The sequence below is a fragment of the Sebastes umbrosus genome, chromosome 15 (assembly GCF_015220745.1).
Source record: "Sebastes umbrosus isolate fSebUmb1 chromosome 15, fSebUmb1.pri, whole genome shotgun sequence".
Classification (NCBI taxonomy): Eukaryota; Metazoa; Chordata; class Actinopteri; order Perciformes; family Sebastidae; genus Sebastes; species Sebastes umbrosus.
In genome coordinates this window covers 25,937,751-25,964,930 of record NC_051283.1, presented here as the reverse complement: position 1 = coordinate 25,964,930, position 27,180 = coordinate 25,937,751, and the positions used below count along the sequence as shown (strand labels likewise).

General features: G+C 41.7%; 1 protein-coding gene across 6 annotated transcripts in view; it reads right to left on the bottom strand.

Moving 5' to 3' along the window:
* Positions 1-43: 43 nt before the first annotated feature.
* Positions 44-27,180, bottom strand: part of LOC119503357 (MAP7 domain-containing protein 1-like) — a 51,867-nt gene continuing 24,730 nt past the window's right edge. The window contains exons 3-18 of one of the 6 annotated variants that reach the window (XM_037795097.1): positions 23,531-23,599; positions 23,283-23,303; positions 20,227-20,390; positions 18,953-19,061; positions 18,040-18,144; positions 12,866-12,985; positions 11,564-11,706; positions 10,142-10,284; positions 9,368-9,615; positions 7,240-7,591; positions 5,534-5,714; positions 2,904-3,008; positions 2,734-2,784; positions 2,582-2,636; positions 2,243-2,497; positions 44-668 (exon numbers count right to left, since the gene is read on the bottom strand). In XM_037795097.1, coding sequence (XP_037651025.1) covers positions 658-668; positions 2,243-2,497; positions 2,582-2,636; positions 2,734-2,784; positions 2,904-3,008; positions 5,534-5,714; positions 7,240-7,591; positions 9,368-9,615; positions 10,142-10,284; positions 11,564-11,706; positions 12,866-12,985; positions 18,040-18,144; positions 18,953-19,061; positions 20,227-20,390; positions 23,283-23,303; positions 23,531-23,599 — 2,132 coding nt within the window. In that variant the 3' untranslated portion in view covers positions 44-657. The remainder of the gene's footprint in view (positions 669-2,242; positions 2,498-2,581; positions 2,637-2,733; positions 2,785-2,903; positions 3,009-5,533; positions 5,715-7,239; positions 7,592-9,367; positions 9,616-10,141; positions 10,285-11,563; positions 11,707-12,865; positions 12,986-18,039; positions 18,145-18,952; positions 19,062-20,226; positions 20,391-23,282; positions 23,304-23,530; positions 23,600-27,180) is intronic. The other 5 variants (XM_037795099.1, XM_037795100.1, XM_037795102.1 and 2 more) reach the window with 5 other exon arrangements.

Genomic DNA, 27,180 nt, shown 5'->3' with positions numbered 1-27,180 from the left:
ATAATAATAAACATAACTCCAGACAGACGGACACGGAGCCCAGTCCCTTTCATAAAGCTTTATTTCACAGATCCCCTGTAACAGGAGGCCTAGGCAGCCAGGCTCATTATACATTTACATACACTGTCTGTGGCCAGTCCTTACAATGCTCCCCATGTTAAATAACTCAATAATTCAAGACAAAAACAACAAAACAACACACACGCACGCACACTGTTCAACTTAAGATAACAATAACGATATCGTAACGACGGTAATAATAACAACCATTGTCAAATATTATGCATTTCCAGGGTTCTTATACTGTATTTTCTAAAAGTTTTGTTACACAGTCAGTCATCTTTAAGGTGCACCATAAAATCTGCATGTGACATTTCAGTAAAACTTGACAGATGCTGCACCAGAACACGCGGTGGAGACGGAGAGAGAATACTTGTTGTGGTTGTCGTTGTTGTCGTTGTTGCATGTTGGTATATGTCAGATGATGAAAGAACTCCTCTTTGTCCTCTTGCGACAGACAGATAACGGTAAAAATGTGAATTCAGCGCAGTTCATTGTTTGTTTGGCACACGATTTTTATAAGCCGCTGTGGTGTGGCATGAATCTCTTAGCTCGAGCAGAGACATAAGGCGCGTCTCCATGGAGATGTGTGGCGACTCACAGGACCTCTGCAGGGAGAGAACAACAGAGGTGAGACGAACGAAGTTGAACTAATAGTTGTATGATAAGTTTTTATTCTCGTTTTCTGATTTCATCTTCAAACATTATTGATTCCAGCGATAACTATACCAGATGAATGGGAGATGTCTTGAAAGAAAACTACAACTATTTTGATCATCAATTCATTTTTAAAATCATTGATTAAAAATCAATTAGAAATGCAAAAAAAAATATCTGGTTCCAGCTTCTCAAACGTGAGGATTTGCTGCTTTTCTTTGTCATATATGAGATTAAACTGAATATCTTTTGGTTTTTGGACTTTTGGTCAAACAAAACAAAGAATTTGAAGATGTAACTTTGGGCTCTAGGGAAATTATGACTTCACAAACATGAATCGATTCATGGAAAAAAATCAAATACAGATTGATCAATGTTGAAAATAAGATGAGTTAGTTGCAGCCCGAACTTAGACTAGGAACTTATAGCTATTTGTGTGTTAATGAGCAGGTATTTTGTTTGTATTTGTCTGTTTTATGGTAACTGCATGACAGCACGTCTACGTATATATACTCTCTTCTATTAACAGTATATGTGTTTCCAGTAGTGGGTGCACACTGGGTTTATTTGCATTCTTTCCTACGAGACAATCTTCTTTTAGTATTTTCTATTTGTACTGTGTATGCTGAGGTTTGCAGTGGGCATTATCTCCTTTTTTAAAATGTTTTTGGTTGATTGCTCGTCCCTGCGGTGGGAAAAAGCCGTTTGTTGATACACACATTAAAGAAGAAATGATAAAAGCTATGAATTACAGAAAGAAATGTCTTGCTGCATTGGGACAGGCAGTGGTTTACATACTTTCCAATGGCTTGAAATTTACATTTCACTTACAGGAGCAACTTTCAGGTGACATAGATTGGTCGAATGGGGGCCCTATAATAATAATAATAATAAGATAACAAGATATCATTTCTCAAACTGACATCTGAGACACCACTGGTCACATGTCAATGAAAGCCAAGGAAATTTAGCATTTTAGGGATTCGACATTAGAGGGAATGTTTGAAGACAGAATTAAAGACACACCACCTTTGTCCAATTTAGCTAAATTCAGGGGGATGACTTTCTTGTTGCACCTTCCATGAAAGAATGACATGTTTGACCCAACTTTGGTTTCAGGACCCTCAAAGCGCTCCCTAAGATAAATATGAGGGTCACAAGATGATTAAATTGATAAAATACAATTTTTTTGGCACAAAATTCTGTAGCATTTTTTAGACTTCTCACATTTCTGCCATTTATCTTGTGAAATACTGAATATGTTTATGTTTAAGCCTGTAAAACTCCTTCAAATGAAACAATGTGGAAAGAAAAAAATCGTTGGATGAACTTAAAAGTCCTTGAACTGTGATTATCACACGGAGATATTATTTTATGTTAAGGAACACTGATGTAGGATTAAGATTGGATGACGGGGTGTTGACAGTTTTTATTCCAAAGAAACGTGAACATTTCTCCTCCTTTATGTCCTGATACATTGTTATAATGTATGATCACAGTCTCATGTGTTGTCTCTTCACTGTACCTGCGACATGCTGAGGCTTCATGGGGCCTGTTTTCATCAGGAAGGGCTCTCCGCCCTCGAACGCCAGGATGGGCTCGCTGACCAGCCCGCTCTGAGTCTGCGTCGGGTTGCCGCTGTTGTTCAGCTGGATGATCTCCTCGAAGTGAGCCGCCTCTCCGTTGGCCGAGACGCCGTTCTGGACGCCGTTTACAACCGGACCGGACACACTTTGTGACGCGCTGAGGACTGCAGCGTCGGGACTCTGCAGGGTCCCAGCTGCAAACAGAAACAGAATGAGTAAATGAATAAATGAGATTGTATTTCAGACTGAACATACGGCGTAGAAACTGTAACACTCACTCTTGCTGAGCTCTGTGTCCTTGCCGTTGACCTGTGGAGAAGCTTTGACATCCTTCTGTGATGAGAAAAAGATCAAAAAGACTTCTGTTGTTTCAAAAAGGTCACGAGGAAGTTCAGTTCCTTCAAGCTTGTTTAAAAGGAAACACACAAACCTTTTCTCCTGCGTCACTTTTCCGAGTCCTCTTCATGATCTCCTCAAGGCGCTGTGCAGATCAGACAGAGAGATCAGTGAGTTAGAGGGAGGGAAGTACTGGGATGAACTCCTGAGTGTGAACTTTTCTGAACTGTGAGGTTGTTATTTTTCTCTGTTTTCTCTCCTCACCTTCTTCCTCTCCAGCCGCTCCTGCTCTTCTTTCTGGAAGTGTTTCTCCCTCTCGAGGCGCTGACGCTCGGCCTCCTCGCGAGCTTTGGCTTCGGCCTCCTCCCTCTGAAAAAAAGAAGACAAAAACATGATTACAACACTGACAAAAATAACACTTTCTTCCACCTCTGGTGTGTCACATTGTGTGTGTGGATGTACTGTAATGCAGAACACCTCTTGACCACCAGGTGGCAGCACATGCTCAGTCAGTTCTGCAGCCTTCAGGCCAGAGTTGATATCATCTGAGTAACTCCATTACATGCCTCACTGGGTATTTAGATTCAGCACCAACCAAGCAGATGTGTTGAAGTAGGCAATGAAAACAAAGATTATGATGTGTGCATAAATCACATCTGTCACAACTGTTGTAACCTGCTGTTTTTAAAATCTGCAGTTTCACACGTTTTAACACTGTCTTTTGACTGCAGCGATTAGTTTTGGACACAAATCTTTAAATAGTCACACACGTTTTTAGTTTCCCGCAACACTTGAGCTGTAAAAAAAAATATGAGGCCACTGTAGTCTGGAGCTGTCAGGGTGGAACAATGGTCCGATTGAAGAGGGGAGAAGGGGAGTGGAGCGTGGCGGAGTGCTTCGGGCACGGCGTACACTGACGCTGCTTATCCAACCATCAGCCCACTGCAGAGCCAAGTGTACGAGGAGACAGAGGCAGCACAGGCCTGTCACTATCTCCCAGATCACAATGGCTCCCTCAGCCTCTGCTCATCACCATTATGGAGGTCACCAGCTGGCATGTGCCCGGGCAGACAAGGGCCCTCTGACTCACAGGGCTCACCAGTGGTCCGTGACAGCAGCACATATTTTATGTCCTTTAATCTGCCAGACAGTCAGTCAGTCAGTCAGGGGGTGAGTGAGTCTGATGTTCGGGCTCACGTACAGCAACAAACCCCCCCGACAGCTCAGGCATCCTCCTATGCATTAATCTGCCCAGATGGTAAGTGGGCTTACTGCATGTGGGGGATCAAAGGGATTCATGTTGGTTTGTGGAAAATTAGAGGGTTTGCAGTTCATACAGTATTTACAGTTAACAGGAATTGATCATGTGTCTCACTGATGGAAGTGGTGGTGGTTAACTCGGGTTGAGGGTTTGATACCCACTAGATATTGGCAGTGGGTTCAAGGAAATGGATTTAAATTATTCTTTCACTGAAATCATGGGGGTTTTGATTTATAATACTAAGCCAAATTACAGATAATAGAAGCATTATGTTTATTCAGGATCAAGTAAAAAATCCCAGCTGCCAGAGGGAACAGGGGAGACACCGGAATTTTGGTCGGAGAAGATAACGTTTCTCTCTGCGGAGCCCCGTCACTTCACAAAACCCGGGTATCCTCTGTTGGTCTGGAGGAGCTGCAGCATTTATTTCCGCAAAAACGTCCACTGTACATTCACTAGATATTCTCAGAGCTAAACTAACTCTTCTGCAGTGTGGAGTGTGCGCGCATGCACGTGAGGTGGAGCGAGCTGAGCGAGCGAGAACGAGCGCGGTGTGTGAGTGAAGGCAGGCGAGAGGAGCAGAGTACAGCAGAGACTCCGGCCCTGGAGACCAAAGCTACGGTCTCTCCCCGCATCCTCCGACCGCGGCCAACACTATTTTGCAAGACAGGCTTCACAAGATATAACTTTGTGGTTTTGGTGTTTCCGTGTAGTTTGTGTTGGAGTCTTGTCTGAACAGCGTAGCCACACGCGAGCTCATGGGACACCGACCCGGTACGATTTATATGTGTAAGAAGTTACAAACAGTCCCCTTAAGATCTAGACGTACGATGACTGAACTCCTTCATCCAGCTAAAATATATAGTTAAAAACTACCAAGATATAAAAAGTGTATCGTTAAACTGTGGCGGATAAAATGTCAGTTTATGACGGCTTCTAATAGACAACCAGAATGCTGACGCATGTGCAAGGAGATATGATGCCATCGACAGGCGACCAAATGAAGCGGACCGTTACGTTGATTAAAATTACGGATTCCTCTGGGTTTGAAAAGTGTTGTAAACATCTGGGATAATATAAGAACACAACTCAACAAAATATATAACAGGTCTAGTCGTTTTTAGATATTTTAATTACAGAAAAGTTATATACGTATTCTCCCTTTAAGTACCGGAATACAGGTACATAACTTATTATTATTGAGGAGAGGTAATGGTTGTATAAGGTAGTCTTTAGTGCACAGAGGTGAAAAAGTTTAGGAACAACGTGCTTGTAAGATGTAGAGAAGTCTGCAAATTTTGAACTGAAACAAGTTTTTGACGGTACAATTCAGATGGTGACGAACCAGACTGAGATGTAACTTTTGGATAAGAATCACCTGCCCTGATGTTGTGATCTAAACCTTTAAATAAACCCCCCAATCACCAGTTTCCTGCCTCCAGGCCTTGTGAGAACACTGGTTTGATTCACAAGGAGGTTTCAATTAAATGGAGCACGAGGTTAAACTGAGATGCCTTGCAGACTAAAAGTGTTCCTGGTTGGAACAAAGTTAAAACAGCCACTACAATTATCAAAAACAACTTTCAATCTCATCCACCAGATCACATGTCCTGTACGTGTCCTGGTCACTGACCTGTTTCTGCAGCCTCTCGTTCTCCTCCTGCTCGGCCTTGGCTTTCTCCTGCGCCTCCTGCTCCTCCTGAGCTTGCTGGGCTTCGTCCCTGACGCGCTGCTGCTCGGCCATGAATCGAGCCTCCTCCTCTCTGCGCTTCCTCTCCTCGGCCTCCCGGGCCATCGCCTCCTCCCGGAGGATCCTGAAAAGACGTAGCCGTGTTACATTACCATATATATTATTATATATCTGCAGTTGTAAACCTGAGAACAACCTTTAGTTGTCCCACAATTCTCAGAAGTCATACTTCCGTACCCGAGGCTAAAACCGCAGCTGACACATAAAGTAGCAGGCCTGAGGCCACTAAAATGATTTAAACACATAAATGATCCTTCTTTTATAAATGAAAGGGAACTTTTAAATGAAAAATTATTCAGTTATTCAAAACCTCCACTGTAAAAAAAAACCTGGTAAAAACATGTCGGTAACGCTTTATTTTATGGGCAAAAATGTCTCTATAATTCTAATAATTCTGTACAACCTTTCCTGGGAAGAGCGATGTAACTTGGTCATAATTACAGACAGACAAGTATCAGAGGTACAAGTGCAAATAATTTACTCAACAACAACTTGTCTCCGGGCAGCGTAAATAATAAATGGCAATAACAAAGTTTCCAATAAATGATGAATTGCGATCATTCATTTTATTTGCTTTTTTCCCCCATTTATTTGGGTTTAAAGGAGCAATATGTAGCACTGACAGCTAGTGTTTAAAATGGGTACAAAATGGGTACAAATTCAAAACACTGGAGCCGTGGCCCGTCTGCTTCTCCTGTGTGACTGATAGCGTGTGTTAGCATCACGCTGTTAGTCTCTGGCCAGCAGAAGTAGTTTGAATCACTTCACCGGCTGTGTGTCTCAAATACTCTCTGTCTGTCTTGATAACCCGGCAGCACACGGACCACAGAGAGAGATGTGCCGAGGCTTTTCAGGTCGGGTAGAATCTAATGTTAACGTTATCTCTGTTGATCCAGTTTGTTTGCTTGCTTCCATGGCTGCAGGAGGCTGTGTTTATGTGCCAGTTTGTTTCATATTATGTGGCAACGGTGTGTTGAAATGGGCAGTGGACGGGATCACACCGGCCAAAACAAAAACAGATGTTTCGGACCGTAATGGAAATTTCAAATGAGAACATACTGGCTGTAGCATCGTTGACAGAGAAGCCAGTATTTCAATTCAGCATGTTTCCTCAATCTCTGATGACATATCATTTATTACAGTAAATATATTACATACTGGTCCTTTAAATGGAGCAATTCTTTCATGGAAGTTCCTATTTTTCCTGCAATCACTGCCAAATTACATAGAAATTATTAGGAAATTAAGGACTTGTAAAATAAAGCGTCACAAAATCATCTATTTTTTTTGTCAGAAAAACAAATATACTGCAGCAAGGTAACTACCAACCTTACAATGTGATGCAATACAACGCAAGTTTAGAAGGTGTTTTTATTGCAGGAGTGTTGTGTTGAATTACATCATGTTGTAAGGTGTTCCTGTTATTTTGTCATTCTAGTGTTCGGTCTCTTGGCAGTAAAGATGACATTTCATTTCATGCCCTTTAACGGCATCAACCTATTGTCACACTGTTTATAGATATGAAATGATATTATATGATGAATAATAAGTTGTTGTGTTGATATATTCATGTTGACATTGAGCCTTACTTGTTCTTTTGCTCCTGCTCCAGACGCTCCTGCTCCTCTCTCTCCCGCTGCTCTCGGGCTTGTCTGCGTTTCTCTGCCAGGACACGAGCAGCCTCCTCCTGGTTGTTGGTGCCTGCTGACGGTCTGCTGGTCGGTGCAGCCGGGGTGGTGGAGGCAGTGGTAGCAGCAGCGGTGGCAGCGGGTGCAGCAGATGGAGCAGGATTACCGGTGGAGGCTGCAGCAGGAGAAGCAGCCGAGGCGGCCGGCTCTACGTTTGGAGCAGCTGGAGAGGCCGCTGATGCAACCGCTGGGCTGAGGGAGGGAGGTGTAAGCGGTGCTGTGGACACCACGATGGCAGGAACATTACTGGAGTCTATTAGAGAGAAGACAAAGAGAGGACAGGTGGTGCTTATGTTTCTAAAAACATAATAATAAGGAAGCAAACATCTGGTTTACCAAGAACATACTCATTAAAAACATCTGAAGAATAAGATGAGGGGAAATCGCTCCAGACTGCCAGATGATGCATTTTGAAATTGTTTATTATGCAGCTATGATTCAACATTGAATTTTCATTTGACTAAATTAACAATTTAAAGTAAAGCTGATTCATTAAAAACAGACATAAAGGACTCTATTTTCATGAACACAGCAACAAGGCGTAGATTGCAGTGAAGTGCGCCCTGCCCAGTGCGTCGGCGGCATGCCAAACATACTTTTGGTAATTTTGTGCTGTGACGATCATGGCTAATCACATTTGCTACTTTCATCCCTTTTTATTGTAAACACAGCGGACGCCATGACACACGGACAGTTTGGGAAATCCTGTGGAGAGTTTTCCTCACAGGAAACTTTATGCAGAGAGTCAAATGTGAATACGGCAGCTCAAATATCCCACCAACAGGAGATGATGTCTCTTTTTAAATTGAATTCACTTCTCAGGACACGTTGAAGATCCTACAGTCATTTCTGGGCGTAATATTACAGACATCACAATGATCCATACAATAACAGTCTGCAGTTCAATATCACCGTAGTGCCATGAATAAAATAAAAGTGGAATTTAAAATGCGGCCAATTTTGTTTTGTTGTTATTATTATATTCCTGTTTTTACTCAGTTAGATTGGACTGATTTAAGGCAGGGACACACGCAGCCTCTTTAACCGCCTGGACACCGCCAGGCGCTTCGGTCCGTTACTGGGTTCCTACTCTTGTGCCAACTTTCAAGGGCACAGAGGCAGTTTGTACCTGACATTGCTAAACGACCATGGCCAGCTAACCGTATCATCTGATCTTCTTCCAAACGCTGTAGTTTACTAATACAATATTAATAACATAACATATCTATGATATTTCACTATATGATCAACTTCTTCTCCAGCATACACTCATAATTACAGAAGAACGGAAAGATATCTGCCGGCTGTGATTGGTTGTTCCTCGTCACATGACATGCAGTGCGCATTCCAAAAACTTCAACAACTTTTAACTCGGGTGCAACAATGGATTTGCGGGGCGCAAAAAAACACGGCATGTGAACGAAAAATAACTGTCAGGGAACAAAATAGTTACATGCTTAATCTTCATATTACGGTAATTACACAAATAAATTGGGAATTAAAAAAATAACAATCTTTTTGCTTCTGGGATCTTGAGTATAAAATTTAAACCAAATGATGTTGATGACCACGGCCACAAGTCTACCTGCATTGGAACTAAAAATGCAGAGCTCCAGCAGGTGATGCTTGCAGCCGTTCCACCCGGATGGATACACCGGGGGAGGGCTGGTAGGAGTGGAAGTTATCGGCGGAGAGAGAAGTTTAAATTAAAATATGTGAACAGTTTTCAATGTCACCTACACGGCTGTTGATTTGCAGTGGAAATTACGTGGAATAATTCATCAAAAGACCAAAACATCTGATGTGCAACATAAGCAGGGAGGTTTCTGTGGTTATTTTATGACAGTCTATCAAACCACAATTACACTGGTTCAATTTTGTGCAACCCGTGTTCAAATCACTCCAGTTAGAGGCCGGTCAGAATCTCCCACAAACTCAGTAATCACACCGTTTTTTAACACGAACGTGGGCCAAAACCTCCAGGTCACCTTGAAGCTTGGATATCGTCTCCATGGTAACCACAACTCACCCTTTTTCTCCTCTGGAGCGTCGGGCTGCTGGGGTTTGTGGCCCGTTGCCACGGCGACCGCAGTGACCGTCTGGGGCTGCATCCTGGCGGGCGTCTGGGCTCGTTTGGGTCGGGTCTTGGTGCCAGTAGGTGTCTTTTTGCCCGTGGGGGTTTTGGAGGCTGCTGCTGCTGCTGCTGGCACCATCGGGGACAGGGGCTGACCTTTGGGGGCTGCGGGTGATGGAGGTCTGTTTTTGAGCTTCGGGGTGCTGATGAGAAGAGAAGGAGATGGAGGAGGAAGTGAAACATGAGTCAAAGAGAGAGTTGGTGGCACAAGAGATGAGGTTTTCATAGCGGTGTAGGAAAAGGTAATGAGGTTCCCAGTGCACTTCATAAGAACCATAACTAGGTCATGTGTAAGACATTAGTGACTCCGTCTGAATCTCCATGAATCTTTGGCTGCAGGCGGGGTGTAACCTTAGATGAGCCATCTTTTATTTCCCCCTGTGCATCAGTCAGGAAAACCCCTTTCTGTCTGACTGTCCTGTTGGCAGACTGGCCCTCGCCTGCTGACTGAACGGTGTCCAGCCCGTTTAGTTAGATTATAGCACCTTGGACCATCTGTCAGACATTAACCTGCTCCGAGGATAAAGCATGAGAACACATGAGCTTCCTATCTCTCTCTCTCTCTCTCTCAGCCTCTCTCCTGCCAAATCCTCAATATAGAATGAACTGAACATTTTTCTGGTTAAAATACGGGATGTATCGATCTACAGACACCACCCTGTACGATACCTGGTCTCTGGCCTGGATCTCTGGGTCGTGGTGGTGGGCGATATCGTCTGTCTCTTCTTCTGCACTTTGTCTTTTGTGATAGCGTTCTTCTCTTTTTCATTCTCCCTCTCCTTGTCTTTCTTCTCTTTCTTCTTTTTGTCCACCTTGAAGAAAGACGGGACACAAACAATCAGTTATTACCTCAGGCTGAGGCTGATATATATATACGGTATATTGCAGTTAAAGGTCTTTCGTTAAATGTCAGTATCGTCAACATTACACATCACATTATAAAACAAGCATTTCAACCTGGCATGACAGTTTATTCCCTTTGCACATGCTATTTAATAACTGAATTGTGAAATTAGGGGCAGTTTAAAATGTATTTTTTACCACTTGCCGTAACAAGCCAATGCTGAAGTGCCTTGAACTTGCATTCTTTCTAATAGCCAGCAGGGGGCGACTCCTCTGGTTGCAAAAAGAAGTCCGGTTGTATAGAAGTCTATGAGAAAATGAGCCTACTTCTCACTTGATTTATTACCTCAGTAAACATTGTAAACATGAGTTTATGGTCTCAATCGCTAGTTTCAAGTCTTCTTGAATACAGCATGATGTTCATTTAGTAAACTATGGTCCCATTTAGAGTCAAATAGACCATAAAGCAGGGGATGCTTTAGGGCGTGGCTACCTTGTGATTGACAGGTTGCTACCACGGTGTTGTCCGGTCTGGAGGTTGTCCTTGTTTTCTTCTTACAACTTTAACCCTTTCACAGTGTGTTTTCAGTTCATGAAAGTTAATTGTAATATTTTGGTCGCCTAAAAAATGTCTTATTCAGTGTTCGGTTGTATTTAGCTCCACCCTCTCGTGTCACTTCTGGTTGCAAAAAAACAAGATGGCAACTTCAAAAGGCTTCAAAACGGCAGTCCACAAACCAATGTGTGGTTTCTAACTTTGTCTGTCTGCTGTTTGGTGCTGGGCAGGTAGCGTAGAGTGCTACCATGAGAGCGAACCAAAACAGTAAAGTTGCATAAAACCAAAACAATGAGCTGAAAGATGCTAAAATGTAGGGTGATAATTCTCTGTGAGTTTGTCACTGCGAGCGACACCTTTCACATTACATTCATACGACCCATTGTTCATATAAAGCATTAGATTAGTGCAGGTTTAAAGTCCAAATCTAGGTTTCAATTTCCGTCTAACAGGTTTGATGGATCCCTAGAAATGATTTCATTAGTACGATTTCCAGTGAAGATGTTAAATGTGTCATGATGGTCGGCTTTTAGGGCATGAAAGATCCAAAGATGAGGGTTAACAAAAGATCAATTTAAAAAAATTACATTATAAAACACTTAAATCCGAATCACTACATAAGAAATTAACAACAAACAGTGCATATCTTTACAGTAGGTTTGTGTATATGAGAGTCATTAATGTGTGCCTACCGGTGTGGAGTTTCGCCGGCGCTGGCGCTGGGTGATGTCCGGCGTGCTGGCGGAGGAGACCCTCCAGCGCTCGGCGTTCGGGTGGTGATGGGAGCAGGCGGTCAGCGGGCTGGCGGAGGCTGAACGGGAGCAGTGATGAGAGTCTGAGTAACACATGAACATGCAGAGAGCGGCAGCAGGGCCGATCGTCAGGGGCCCCACACAAACACAACACACACACAAACACATACACAACACACACATACACCATGCAGAGTGATAATAAAAAGCCTCTCAGTGAGGAAACAACATGCTGCGAGACAATGACTCAATCTAGCCGGCAGATAAAGTAATGACAGCTGAGGAGGAGGAGGTGACATATTTTATTGATTTCACGTATAAAGCTTAATCATATTTTTATTGTTATCCATTAGAGACTTTTGACCCCATTTCCCCTCAGGAATCAATAACTATTCCGATAATAGATTAATCATTTATAAAGAAAAAATGCTGAATATTTGCTGGTTCCAGCTTCTTAAATGTGAGATTCTGCTGCATTTCTCTGTTTCATATAATTGTAAATTGAATATTTGTGCCTTTCTCACTAAGTTTTGACATTTTTAGACTAAACAATTAATCGATTAATCCAACAAATCAACTGATATGGAAGATGTAAATTGCAGCCTCATCTTCAAACCAAATATCACCACAGGATGTTATATAGAAATATGAATACATAGATCCATAGAGATAAAGAAACAGTAATAGCGAGGGGAAAAGATAAACACTGAAATGAAACAAGTTATTTATAAAGCGAAATTGCCAAACATTTTCTGGTTTCAGCTTCTTAAATGTGAGAATGTGCTGATTTTCTCTTATTTATGTCTTTGTAAAAGGAATATTTTTTGGTTTTGGTAAGACAAAACAAGCATAAAATGATAAATCAAACAAATAACTGACAGATTAATCAATAATGAAAATAATTCTTCTGACCACAAGGTCTATTTGCATTTTTTTCTGGCCATTTTAAGGACTTCAAAGTTGAAACTCAACTTTTAAGGTGACTTTGGCGAACTGTCCAGACTAGGGCTCGGAAAACAAAAATGGAAATTTGAACATCTACAATTTCAAGATAACTGGGTGAACTCCGTCTGTGAATGAAGGTCATATGATATGATCAAAAGCTCCAGAACATGGACCTTGTGGTGAGATTGTTTCCTATCTTTCAATCTAACCAAATATCAACGCAGAGTTTTATTCATAGAGATGAAGAGATGAAGAGAGAAAGATAAAGATATGCCCCAGACAGGGTCTCCTACTCACTGGAGTCGCTGTTGTTGAGGAGGGTGGCGGCGCTGCGACTCCGGGCCAAGAAGGACAACGTGGGCGTCATGAGCCGCTCCACGATCCGGCTCTCCCACGGGCTCAGACGCAGGCTGCGGGCTGACATAAGAGGACGCAGTCAGTGTCGGGTTGGTGTCAGAGCTGCACCACAGCTACTCACCACAAAGACACCCCTCGTATCTCCTGCAGACTGTCGCACAGGTGAACACACTCGCTCTGCAGGAGGTGTACAGCTCCTCACTGATGACACTGCAGCACATCCTCGCTTCCCTCACACACACTTACAAACACACACACACACACTCACACACACACACTGAACTGGGTTTGATTTTTCTGCATTATCGTAACTTGCAATTTTTAGGTTTGTAGCAGGCTCAGTTTTAAAGCTATAGTGAAGATAGGAGGATAAATAACGCTCCAAACTTGATTCAATTTTGGCGAGGAAAAACTGGCATGGCCATTTTCAAAGGGGTCCCTTGACCTCTGACCTCAATATATGTGAATGTAAATGGGTTCTATGAGTACCCACGAGTCTCCCCTTTACAGACATGCCCACTTTATGATAATCACATGCAGTTTGGGGCAAGTCATAGTCAAGTCAGCACACTGACACACTGACAGCTGTTGTTGCCTGTTGGGCTGCAGTTTGTCATGTAATGATTTGAGCATATTTATTATACTAAATGCAGTACCTGTGAGGGTTTCTGGACAATATTTGTCCTTGTTTTGTGTTGTTAATTGATTTCCAATAATAAATATATACATGCATTTGAATAAAGCAGCATATTTGCCCACTCCCATGTTGATAAGAGTATTAAATACTTGACAAATCTCCCTTTAAGGTGCATTTTGAACAGATAAAAAATGGACTATGGATTATGGACTATGGACAATCATACGTTTAATCGTGATTAAATATTTTAATCGATTGACAGCCCTAGTTGCTAATAATCCCTTACTTATTGGACAGGAAAACAAAGAGTGTGCACAACTGCAGCAAGTAGGTAGATCAAGGTTGAAGCAGAACGTCAGTCTGTAAACTTTGATGGATTTTTGGGTAAAAAAAACGTAACTGATCATCTGACTACTCAGGTTTCTTCACATTTTTAGTGATGTCTGATACCAGAGTGAGAATACACTGGTATCTGACATAACCAAGAGAAACATAAACAAGACCCACACTAGTCGTCCTATAAGCTAACTCCACCATTGTGGTTTAACTCATCCAGTGAAATTTGTTTTTACAACTCAAACTCCAGTCTGCCAATCAGACACTCTCAGACTCAAAGATACAGAGAAATCACACCGGATGAATGACTGAACTTTAGCCCACATGTTGCACACAGTACCAGACATTAGATAACAACACACAGAGGAGCAAACCCAAGTTAATTTTCATTACTCACCACTCAAAAATCACATCATGTAAAAGCCAGCATAGCTGTTTACTTGAATCCAATCAAACCAAAATGCAGTGCAAAGTCAGTTTCTGGTGAGTTCAACATTAGCGTTACGCACACTACTGACTTTAAACTGTATATACTGGTGTCATACGGTGTGAATCTAACGGTTATTGAGTGTCATGTGATGAAAATTCAGCACATTATGATGTCCAGAATATAATCAAATGCATTGTAATGATGGGGGAAAATACACACAGACTAATAAATCATTCTCTCGTGAGTAAAGCAAACTTAATGTCAGAGAATAAAGTTGTGTTTCGCCAGAGGTCGGCACCGTCTTTGATTCTGGCGGAATCAAATCAGTCTTGTTAGAAACTACAGATGCCTGTGTATGAATTTTAAAAAGCACAAGACAAATACTAGAAAACCCCAAAAGGGAATAGACGGAGAAAGACGATGAATGATGCAGAGTGAGAGCTCCGATTTAGAGACTCTTCACTCAGAATATCAGAGAGAGGACGCTCAAACTTCTTCAACAGTAACTGGAATAAAGAAACAAACGTTTGAAGCATTTCCCTTCAAATAATTTAAACTTTAGACCTGCAGACTTCATATTTATCTTTTCACTCCACTACATTTCTTTCAGATTTTACATACAAAACGTATGTGTTTCTAAAATATGATCCATTTTTATACAGTAGATAAACTACCAAGTAGTTCAAATGAGCTAAACTACTTCATCAGTAACAATAATCTAATAGCATAATATACAATAATATAACATTGATAGCTGTAATTTGGCTGAACAAGTAATTTTACTTTTGATACTTATGTACATATTGAAATAATAATAATAATAATAATGTACGTTTTCTTGAGATTTTTAATGCAGGACTTTTACTTGTGAGTATTTTTTTTTTTTTTTACGTAACTCAACATTTTGGGAAATTCCCTTATTTGCTTTCTTGCCAAGAGTTAGATGAGAATATCAATTAAAAAAAAACAAATGTAGGATTTGTTCTTTCACTGTCCTGTCCTGCTCCTTTGAAACAGTACAATACAACAGAAAAGACGCGAGTGCACAGGAGACAACAACAACAACACACAGATGGACACAGAATGCACCATCTCAACCGGAGATCAAATGAATCACGACAGATTTTCAGCCCAGTTTTCCTCTCACATAACAAAAACTGACAACATGTCGTGCAAAGATGTATGTTTAGGGGACAACTCGACCATGTGTACTGCTCCTTTGCAATGCTCTATTGTAGCGCATCACTCTGTTGGTATGCATGACAGCTACAAACACACACACATAGATAATAGTGCAATGACAACAGCGCTGCCAGGAACGACACAAGTTGTGTTGTTATTACGCATTTTATATTAAAAAACCCTTCTTGTATCAGAGCCTGGCCTTTCTTATGTAACAGTCACTTCTGCTGTAACGATGGACGCATCATTTTTACAACATGTTTAATGACTAACTGATAACTCGACTACCTCCCGTTGCTAGGCAACAGTGGTTTCCCCTCCTCCTCTTCTTTTTTTCTCCAATGCGGCAAGAGGAGGCTGAGCTGAGCTGAGCTGAGATGAGCCGAGCTGAGCCGAGCTGAGCTGAGCTGCTGCTTGGTGATCGACGTCTCACTTGGAGGTAGATTGATGACTACATCTATAAACTTACCACCACCACCATACTATTACTGGTACACTGAGCATCTCCCAAGACCAGAAACACAAGCTCTGATATCAACTCAAATATGATTCAGCTCTGAAATCGTCCTTTCATGTTCCCGCAGTATCTGTATTATTAGTGATTATCAAGCACAAAATCTGTATCTCTATCGTAGCGACGAGGGGAGCCGAGAGCCGAGAGCCTGACTGCTGATTGCACTGTGGGTGATAACGATCTGTAATGACACATGTTTAGAGATGTGACGAATCTGAGATGAAGACAGCGCTGCTTATGTGCATGTGGCAACTCAGGAGTCTGATGAAATGAGTTTGATATAACAAGTTCATTTAAATATTTATCATAATACGACAGCGTATTGCTGCCGCAAAGACAAAAAAAAAACATCTGCTCAGTTTCTTGTTACATGAAAAGTTTTTTGTTTTAACGAGATCCTTTTGAGTAACAAGATGATTTTCATTTTGTTTTGACATATTTTCCTTGTTTTTAGCACATACAATAGTTAAATGAAATGAACCGGGTCCGTCCTCGCCTGCTAAGTACATACCAAATTATTCTGGTTACACATCACTTCATCTTGTTATATAACGAAACCTTCCCGTTAAAACAACATATAGAAGTTTTCAGCCACGCTTTTAGCGGCGGTGTCGGCCAACCGCTTTGATCCAGACTGAAATATCTCAACAACTATCGGGTTGATTGTCATGAAATTTTGGCCTAACATTCATGTTCCCCAGAGGATGTATCCTAAGGACTTTGTTGATCCTCTGACTTTTCCTCTAGCGCCACCACAAGGTTCACATTCGTGGTTTTGAGTGAAATGTCTCGACAACTATCGGATAAGTTGTTGAATACTTTGGTTTATAACTTACTAACAAAATGATTTACCAACTAACTAACTTTGAAACTAACTAACTAACTAACTTTTTGAAAGAAGAAATAACACAGTTTCCCTCTCACAAATGAAATGATGAATTCATAAGTAATAAAACGCATCACATTATCCCGTAATCATGTGGTTTGCGACCACAGTGACTGGTGTTCTCGGCTAACATCAGCATGCTAACCTGCTAAGATGGTGAACATTATAAACATCATACCTAACATCTGCATGTTAGCATTGTTATTGTGAGCATGCTGGCATCAAAGCACTGCCGTATCTAAGTAGCCGTTAGCATGGCCGTGCACACTGTTTGTTATAAGAACATGCCGACTTGCTATGTTATGATGAGAAATGCTTTTAACCATATGTTGCTTTTGTGTAATTACATAAAGTTCATGATTTAACAATATTTCTTTAAGTAATGACGAGAAAATATGTCACAGAATCATTACAAATATGATGTTATATCATGTAAAAAGGATTGAGTTACAACAAGAAACTTTTCATGTTATAACGAGAAACTGAGCAAATGTGTTTTTGTCTTAGAGGCAACAAAACGCTGCTGTAAATAACTAACCAAGCAAGAAAGGCTTAATCTCTATGGAAACAGGCTATATATATATATACATAAAATAACCAAAATATAATACAACACATGTGCATTAAGTTGCTCTACTTTCACTGACAACAGTCACACTATAATATCCACCACCAAAATACCACCACCACCACCACCACACCAAACCACCAACAGTAAAGTGGAGGGGGACAACCAATAAAAGGCAAAATGTGAACTTAAAAACCTATGAAACAAAACACACATGTATCACAAAATATGGCTCGGTGATGTCGAAGGTGAAAGGGAGGCTGATCAAAAATGCAGAGGAGACTCAAATCAATGACAACCACCAACTGAAATCAACAAAAACCACGATGCATACGAGACCGAGAGCGTGATAAGAGGAGGGAGTAGGTGGTAAATGACCAGTCACCAAGCACAGGCAGGCAGGCAGGCCACCAGAGACGACAGTTATAATCATAAAAAGAAACCAAAAACCAGATTAGGGTAGGAGGAGTGGGGGAAGAGGGAAGTGGAAGGGGATGAATAGGAAGGGAAGAGGGAGGGAAGGAGGAAGCCTGGTGGACATTGACGTCGGGTCGTCCTTACTTCTGTTGGGGGAGTTCCAGAGCGTGGCAGAGGACTTGGACAGCCTGTTGTTAATGACAGGGTCCACCTGTCTCGGCAAGTTGACCGTGGAGGCCGAGCATCTGCCTGCACCGGAGAGAACGCAACAGACAACAACTGTTCACAAGGCGGCCGGGGTGCGGGCGGCCCCAGCTGAGGACTGATAAGAGATGGAGGGGGCTGCCTTCTCCTCTGATCTGATCGGAGAGATCAGCGACTCACCATTCTCTGAGGACTCTCATTGACATTGAGGAGGAGATTAATCTGACTTTGGGGTGGAAAATGGGGAGGAAATTTGAGGAAAAGCGTGGGAAGGGTGTGGTCTAGTTAGAAATCACATTATTTAGAGTGCTTTTTATCTGCTGCAAGAAATTATCACACTCGCTCTCACACACATTCAGGATCTTTCACACTACTGAAGGAGAGAAAACGTGTCTCGACCTCAGTGTCACGGGGTCCAAAAGAGGCAGACCCGTCACATGTCTGACGGGCTGAAAAGGGGAATAAGCTCACAGCTCTCTGAAAAACTCTTCACACTGCTAATCTAATGAAAACATGTTCATGGCAGCTCCCTTGTTGCTCTTCTCTCTTGCCTCTGTGATCACTCTCAAATTGGTACTCAAAACCGAGTTTTTGCCTAAAATCATAGAGACATTCACTGAGGAATTACAAAGGTTTAAATTACTGAGTGGAGCCCATCTGCCTCTGGTACCCCGCCTTTATGACAGCAAACCCTTCACAAGTTATTTCCTTGAATTGCATCAGTTGGACCAGTGAGTCACAGTCTGTGCAGCGTTGCTCAACATGAAGGTTTGAGTTACAGCGAGGGCGTGATATGCTCCTGTCATTGTGTCGGGATTGTCCCCCGAGCGGTTGCGGTTCATTTGAAACTCACTTTCTCTGCGGGAGGTCTGGTTGAGTCCGCCCGCCCAGGACCACCGCTGCGCGCGGATCTCGGCCCACGTCTTCTTTGTCGACCTCTTGATAGCTGCCTCGTATCGCTCCTGGAGGGACCACACAGTCACAACTGAGTCACACTCATAACAGTTCATTTGTTTAAAGGAACAGTTAGGCATTTTGGGAAATTTGCTTTCTTGTGGAGAGGAAATAAGTCATTCAGCATGAAAAAGCATAAAAAAATCAACTAAAAACATCAAGAGCAGGCAGCCCTTATTCGTACACAACATGTTGTGGTTTTATGGGGGTATCAGTGGTCCTTTGGAGGTGAATAGCTTAGCTTAGCATAAAGACAAGAAGCAGGGGAAAGCGCCTGCCTGGCTTTGTCCAACATTTTTAAAAAACTGCTCATTAGGGACTTCATGACAACAGTTAATTTGTCGGGCCAGTCCTCATGTGCAGCGTCTCCGCCCTTAACCTGGCAACATCACTGTGATGACAAGACTCCAGAGAGTCACTGCTCTCGGCTGATGTTAACCAAGATATTATTACAATTGTCATTTTTCTGTCATTGTCATTTCTGTCTGAATACGGGTCAAACAAACAAGATACAAAGTGTTTAATAATGAGTTTTTAGAGGCGTTGGTAAATGTATTTTTTAAGTTTGGAGAGAGCCAGAGTAAACTATTGGTTCTGCCTGCTTCCAGACATGAGTGTGATATTGATCATTTAACTCTTGACACAAAAAAATAAATTTAGCAATCTGCAGTTTAGAAGAGAAACTATCTGTCTGGTAGAAATGCTCCCGGCTCATAGGCATGTGTAACTCGTGACAATGAGTCACAGGAAGACGCTGTTTCATTTTAAGAGGTCAAAAAGAAACCAAAAAATAGTTGGGAACCACCGCTGTGATTAATAAAATGTTAAATTACAGTGAAAATGAAATGAAAAATCTGCACTTATGACCACTGGAAAAGCTGCTGTACAGAGCCCATACTTGGCATCACAACTGGTATTCAAGATGGAATCAAATCCCGGTTACAAGGGCATAACTGTACTAAGCATTATGCTTGGCTTTTTCCACCCTGACTTCAATTAACACTAGATATTTTGGCGAGCAGGACACATTCCTGTCTCTGGCTATAACAGAAATCAGTCTGTGTTAGATACCATCGATTAAAACCATATTAGCTCAGCTTTGAAATTGCATCAGTGGGTTAGACCATCATTTGTTCATTGCACAATGCATGCTAACACGCTACAACATCTCACCTTGTTCTTTTCTAGTTTCTGTCTCTGTTTCTCCTCCAGCAGAACTCGGCGTTTCTCCGCCTTCAGCCTCTGCTCCTCCAGCTTCCTCCTGCGGTCCTCCAGCTGGCTCTCCCTCAGACGTCGGGCCTTATTCTCCTTCTCCAGCCACTGGGTCTTCTTCACCGCTGCAGGATCACCACAGACAGAGGGGTTAACATTTAGACAGAAACACCAAGGAGAAAGAGAGTAATAGAGATTACATGAGAAAGTTAGAAAACAAAAGGTTGCTGAGGATCACATTTGCCTGATATCTTTTCTTTAAATTTTGTGATTATCTGAATAGTGTTTTGTAAGCCTATTTCTTTCCCTACCACGATGATAACAGCATCCTAATGATAACACACTTTTCTTATATGGCACCTTTCTTAAATAATGTTTAGAAAATGCATTGCGGCTCTGTGAGGCTGCACTTAGTCACATCAATGATTTTAGCTAAATGATAACACATTAAACACGAGTTAGCATCCTGACGTCTAGGTGATATTTACTGTGTTCATCGGTTTAGTCTGGCGTGTTAGCAAGCTGCCAATTAGCATAAAACACAAAATATTGCCGAGGCTGATGGGAATTTCATTAGTTTTACAGGTATTTGGTCATAAAGTATTGGACAAATTACAATTTTGACCCGATTATGGCGCTAAATGAAAAGTTAAGGGATCACCAAAGTTATTACAATTCATCCTGATGGGGACATGAACAAATGACTGAAACTAATTTCATTGGCAATCCATCCGATAGTTGTCGAGACGTTTCACTCAAATCCACAAACCTCATGGTGGCGCTGGAGGAAAATTTAGGAGAACACTTAAGTCAGTAAGATCCATCATCTGGGAACCATGAATGTCTGCACTACATTTTGTGCCAATCCATCTGGTAAATTTTGAGATATTTCACTGGATAAATCAAAACTTTGGCACTAGAGGAGAGTCAGGGAAGTCACGGGATTCATCCTCTGGAGATCATGAATATCTGAACCAAATTTCAATGCAGTCTATTAACCATCTGAGACCCACAACAGACCCGTGTAGATGTCACATAGAGGTGACATACGTGACAGCTGGGAACCTGAAGATTAATTTGAGATGCAGTGATATTTTGTCTCATAAGTTGTTGCAGCAATTTATGGGTTGATACAGATTTGTAACATAGATTTGAAGCTAAATTTAACCATTTTTTACCACTCGATAATTGATAAAAATGATCAATAATCCCTCCAAAATACCACATTAAGACACCAAGGCCTTGAGGGATGCCGTAGAAAAAGCCATGCTGTGATTTGGTACTCACTCTAACTTTAAAACTGAGTCTCAGAGGGTTAAACAGATGTCAAACTAGTGTGTATTAGTGAGCCGCTAGCATGGATAAAACATAAACGCTATTAAAAGGGGACTATGAAAAGATACATAAAAGTTAAATGTGAAATATAGTAATTCAACAGTGATTTAAAGAAACGTCTTCTTACGTAGGTTATTCCATTCTTTGAATCCGACAAGTGTTTAATCACTTAATCTCTTGCTGCTCAAACAGAATGGGTGAAGCAGATGGAAGACACTGTGTTCATTGCACTACAATCCCGATAACAGTAAATAAGCAGAAGTTCCCCGCTGTGTTTTACAGCACCCTCCAGCAGCAGACGCCTGCTTCTCTTTGCACATACGCCGCTGTGGCTCATTTCTCAGAGGAACAATTAAACAGCAATCAATCCTCGTGAATTAAACCTTCTATAGGCTGGACAGCAGCTGCCTCTCTTATAGCTTAGATTTATAGCTTTCTTAACACTTGCATAGAAGCCTGATTACACAACATATTTTTTAGCATGGTGGAGAGTTTAAACAATGGATGACGGTGATGAGGGTGGGTTACATGCTGGAGCCAACCAAAGTAATGGAATGACATGTTTCAATATTACCTCATAATGCTGCGAGTTAGACTTTTTAGTGGATTTAGCTCTACGAGGATGTAGCCGTGTTGTGAGGCAAAGACGTGTTTTGTATTTAGTTCGGTATTCTGCAGCTCATCATCACTAATGAGGAACACAAGTCTGAGCCTCATCGATGAAGAGAAAGCCTTTCTTCACTCCTCCATAAATCTAATTCCTGAAAATCCAATTACGTCTGCGTTCTGTGCAGCAGGATTGAAAAATATGTTGGGTAAATGCCTGTGAGCATTGTCATTTTTGCAGAGTTTGCACAAAATATTCAGTGCACGGCTGCTGTTACATAACAATGCTCAATTCTTCACGATATTTGCAGATATATTTGTGGTTTAAGGGATAAATGTAAACATGTTTTTTGACCCACATGCCATAATGTGCATACTGTTCTGAACAAATTGCATGCTCCACATGAAAAAAGCCTTAACCATGTAATTACAGACAGAAACAGACTGCAGGAAACTAAACTTATCACAACTGAAGCTCAGATATTATCGATAAAAAGGCAGCAGAACTCCCCTTTGACTGTGCTGCGGCATGACTACATTATTGATGCTAATGAAAGTAGTAATTAAATCTAATCTGTCTGAGAGGTCTGGTCTCAGTTCATGGTAATGACTGCTCATTTTTCACGCCCTTGGCTCCGCGGGACGTCTCTGCGGGGAGACGCCCGCCGTGCTCGGCTCTGATTGGCTGCCTTCATCCGCAGGGAGAAGCCCTGTGCTTGAAAACTACATCTAGTGTTTCATGTTTTTGGGCTAGAACTTTATTTTCATAAGAGAGAAAAGTTTCGTTCTGCAGCCACAAAGTGAAACCATGATTATAGGTGTGGTACATGCACGCTGGCCGGGAATGTAGAAGAAGAAGAAACATAATCAACATTTATGTCAAAAGTAGAAGTGCAGAGGGTTCAAAACTTTCCAGCGAATGACGACAGAAAACCCAAATTACATGAACAACAAAAACATGATCGATTCATGGAGGGAAGAAGAAAAGGCACGACTGTGATTCCGATCACAAGTTTGATTATTCCCTAAATGGCGTGACGGCTGCGGACGCTGAGGGTTTTAGTGAAGCCCCTTACCTTGCAGCTGAGTTTGTTGTTCTGAAAGCCATGCGAGGAGGAGAAACAATAAGAGACGACAATAACTGTCAGTCACGTCAGAGCAGAGTGACAGAGGAAAGAGGAAAGTTAATACTACATTGAGAATAGAAGATGTGCATGCATCAAGTTGGTTATAACAAATTCCAGCTTCATGCATCACCAGTAGATTTTTAGGAAATCCAATTTATTCAAAGTTTAAAAAGCTCAAAATATAGTTTTATTCTTACCGATATATCTGGCTCTTTCCTCCCTCCGCTCCTTGGCAAGTTTCTGTCGTTGCTCTGAGCTCATCGAATCTGCAGGGGAAAAAAAACAACAATGTTCTCAGTTGAATCTTCCCCGTCCCCGACCAAAGAAATTCTTACTCGACAAACACTCATACAATTTTAAACTCACATTCAAAGCATCACTTTAAATGTAATGTTTACCAGAGACGTGCTCATAAGTTTAGGGATGCACCGATAACTGATCGACATCATGATACATTATATACTGGCATTTTTTAATTCTTGTTTTACCATTCTTTTACCAAGTTGCTGGTATACGATTTTTTTTTTAATAATAAATAACAATTAAGTAAATTTATATCAATGTATTTAAATGTCACATTTTGTTCTATAAAGTTAAGAAAGCAATGTTTAAGTCAAGCCTGATGTTGGCTTACACATAAAAGAATGATTACAGTCACTTCCACACAGTGAGGCATACAACTTATTAATCAAACACTGGTATTGGATCAGTAATCAGCCGATTACCCAAAGCCCAGGTATCGATATCGAGACTGAAAAAGTCGGATTAGTGCATCCTTACATACGTCATTCAGCATGAAAAAAGCATACAAAAATGACTAATCAACTAAATAAATCTTAATCGACTAAGACCAAAACAACTGATTAGTTGACTAATCTACTGCAAACTTGGTAGCAAACAGTTGCTACTCATCCAGCAGATACGGAGCGATATTATCATTGATTTGGAGTCGTGTTTGTCCACCTGATGAATGTAAGTCCAAGCTCCGTCTCCACCAACTCCTGGAGGAAATATCTGTCTCTTTAGCTGCTAAATGCTCCACTATGTCTCTAACTGTGTCTGTCTGCTGTTTAGTGCTGCACTGGTAGCTTAAAGACAATAAAACGCTCAGTAGAGCTGAGGAGAACTGCTTCAGACATCCGAAAGGAGCTTGGAGCAGAACCACTGTTCAATCGCATCAAAGCCAGCCAGTTGAGAGGGTTTGAGCATCTGATTAAGGATGCGTTCTAGACGCCTGCCTCTAGAGGTTTTCCAGGAACAACTCCAACTGAGAGGAGACCCCGGGCAGACCCAGAACATGCTGAGGGGGATTACATGTCCCATCTGGCCCGGGAATGTCTTGTGATCCCTCAGGAGTAGCTGGAGAAGAAGAAAGCCTGGGCTACAGATTTGTGGTGGTCACAGCATTGAAAAAGAATTTAGAAATTCAACAGAAATACATCATTCCTGACACAATTTCCCTGTTACTTTGATTAATCCACAATCCTGCAAACAGTTATTAATGAAACTGCTTTGTACCACAGAGAAATGGTCCAGTTAAAAAGAGCTGACAGCATCTTCTGTGTGTTATCCAGAGTAACAAGGACATCGTTTCTGGAGAGACATGTTGCTGCAGACCTTTTATATATATGGCATTTTTTAAGGCTGTGATTGACTGTTGATTGACTTCCATTGCATTGGGGTGGTGGCAGAAGTCTCAGAGACATAGAGCGTATATCAAAACCTGGAATTAATAAACCAAAATGATTTGCATGGATAGATTTCACACAGAAAATTATTCAATGATTTTGGCATTTGGCTGAAACCCTTAACATGTTACAGATATAAAACTTCTTAATGTATAAAACCTTAAGACTCATCATAGGAAGTTTATTTCAGATCTGCAGGTTTCATTCATTCATTCATTCTCAAGGTCAAAATAGCTCCATCTCTTCGTACACTGACGATGTCAAAACTCTTGTGCAGCTTAACAGTAACTGTGATGAGCATCTGCTTTTCAGCCGTTCCCGTCTGCAGTGATAATCAGCATGAATCCTGATGTAACACGAAGATTTGTGCGTCTCTTTCCACCTTTAAAACTGGCTGTGAAAAGCCACGAATGAAGAGCCCTACACAACGCTGAAAAACCAGGACCCCTGGGGTGCCCGTCTCCTTTTGTGCTTGCTCCTCCGTGCTATGTAATATGTATGCCGCGCATTCTCAACCAATCACGGAGGTTCCTGCAGCACTTCAGCCCCGTCTCCATGGCAACCTGAATTTGCTCCCCACCTTTCAGAGAGTTTTTTCCTACGCGGCTGCACACTTCAGTCTGGCTGATATGCAGACGCTACGGAGTGCAGAGAAAAATAAATCTCACGGGCCTGAAGGTCTCGTCCCCACTGAGACGTCACTTAATGCATCCGTCCCTCCCCACTCCACCATCCGTCTTCCTCCACTCTATACATCCCATAGAAAAAGACCATTTGGCTTTCAGCCACTACCATCTGTCTGGAGGGAACGACTCAATATACATTGAAACTTCCATTAGGACTAAACGTATGTGAAAACAATGCATGAATACTTTTAGGTTTTTACATGTGATAGATGGAGGATAAAAAAATACCCCACATTAATTAACAGTTTCATACTTTTTAATGCCTTTTAAAGTGTTTTTGATCAACTTGTTTTCCTGAGAATGTGGGAGGCATTGCAGTGTTTCATGTGGAGCGACTGAACGATTAACACGGAGCAGGTTTTGGTGAAGAAGAAAATAAATGAGCCCACAGCCCGACACAGTCACATGGCCAGAAGCAGTAGGAGGAAAAAGCTGACTCCACATTTTACACTACATCAGCAATTAAATTTACTTAATACTGTGAAAAAAAGGGTAGAAAATTAACCAGTTTGTAACAAAAACAAGGGCAAAAATTGCTTCTGCTTCCAATTTCCAGCAGTGGTAATAGTTGCTATTGTTAATTTGCCATTACAACACCACATTACAACAACTATGACCTTGTGAAAGGCGCTCGAATGAGCACCTTTATCTCCCTGCTGCATCGCTCTGCCTTAATTACCTTTTTATACCTGGAACCCGGCATCCTATCTGATCCCAGCACTCTGCTATCTGCATGCAAATGAAGCACACAAGTGCCAATACTGCACACTAAAGCAGACCCTCTCGTGTATTAGTGCTTATATGTGACAAACTAGAATTACCGCCTCACGGTTTGTATGCTTCTCCCAACCAGTCAGGTTGCCGTTTACATCCATATCTGTCCAAAATGTCATCACTTCATTTTATCCTGTTAGACATTTGTGTGAAATTGTCATAATAAATAAATGTTCGTGTTTTGTGAGTTCACAGTGACCTTTGACCACCAAAATCCAATCAGTTCATCCTTGAGTCCGAGTGGACATTTGTGCCAAATTTCAAGAAATTTACTCCAGGCGTTCCTGAGATATTGCATTCACGACAATGGTACAGACAACCTGAAAGCATAATGGCTCCGACCACGGTCATCGCCGGCGCGGTGGCATAAAAAAGTAGCTTATCATTTCAAATATCAACAAAACGCTGCTGAAAAATAAGAACATTCAACCAGTCAAAGCCATATTTTCTCCACCTAGTAATGCGGCCTCGCTCTCTCTCCATAGGAAATCAATGTCACAGCCAGCGCAGTGCAATTTCATCGCTGCTCATGTGTCGACGGCTTACAGTGTGTGTAACGACAGAGAGGCGACTATTTGTTGTAAACAACAACGGCGGCTCCTGAAGAGGTTTTTATAGATGCTGCTAAAGCATCAGTTCTATTAGAACTAGAGAATATTTCTTCATTGAAAGAAGAGCAAGGATCGGCACTGAAGGCTT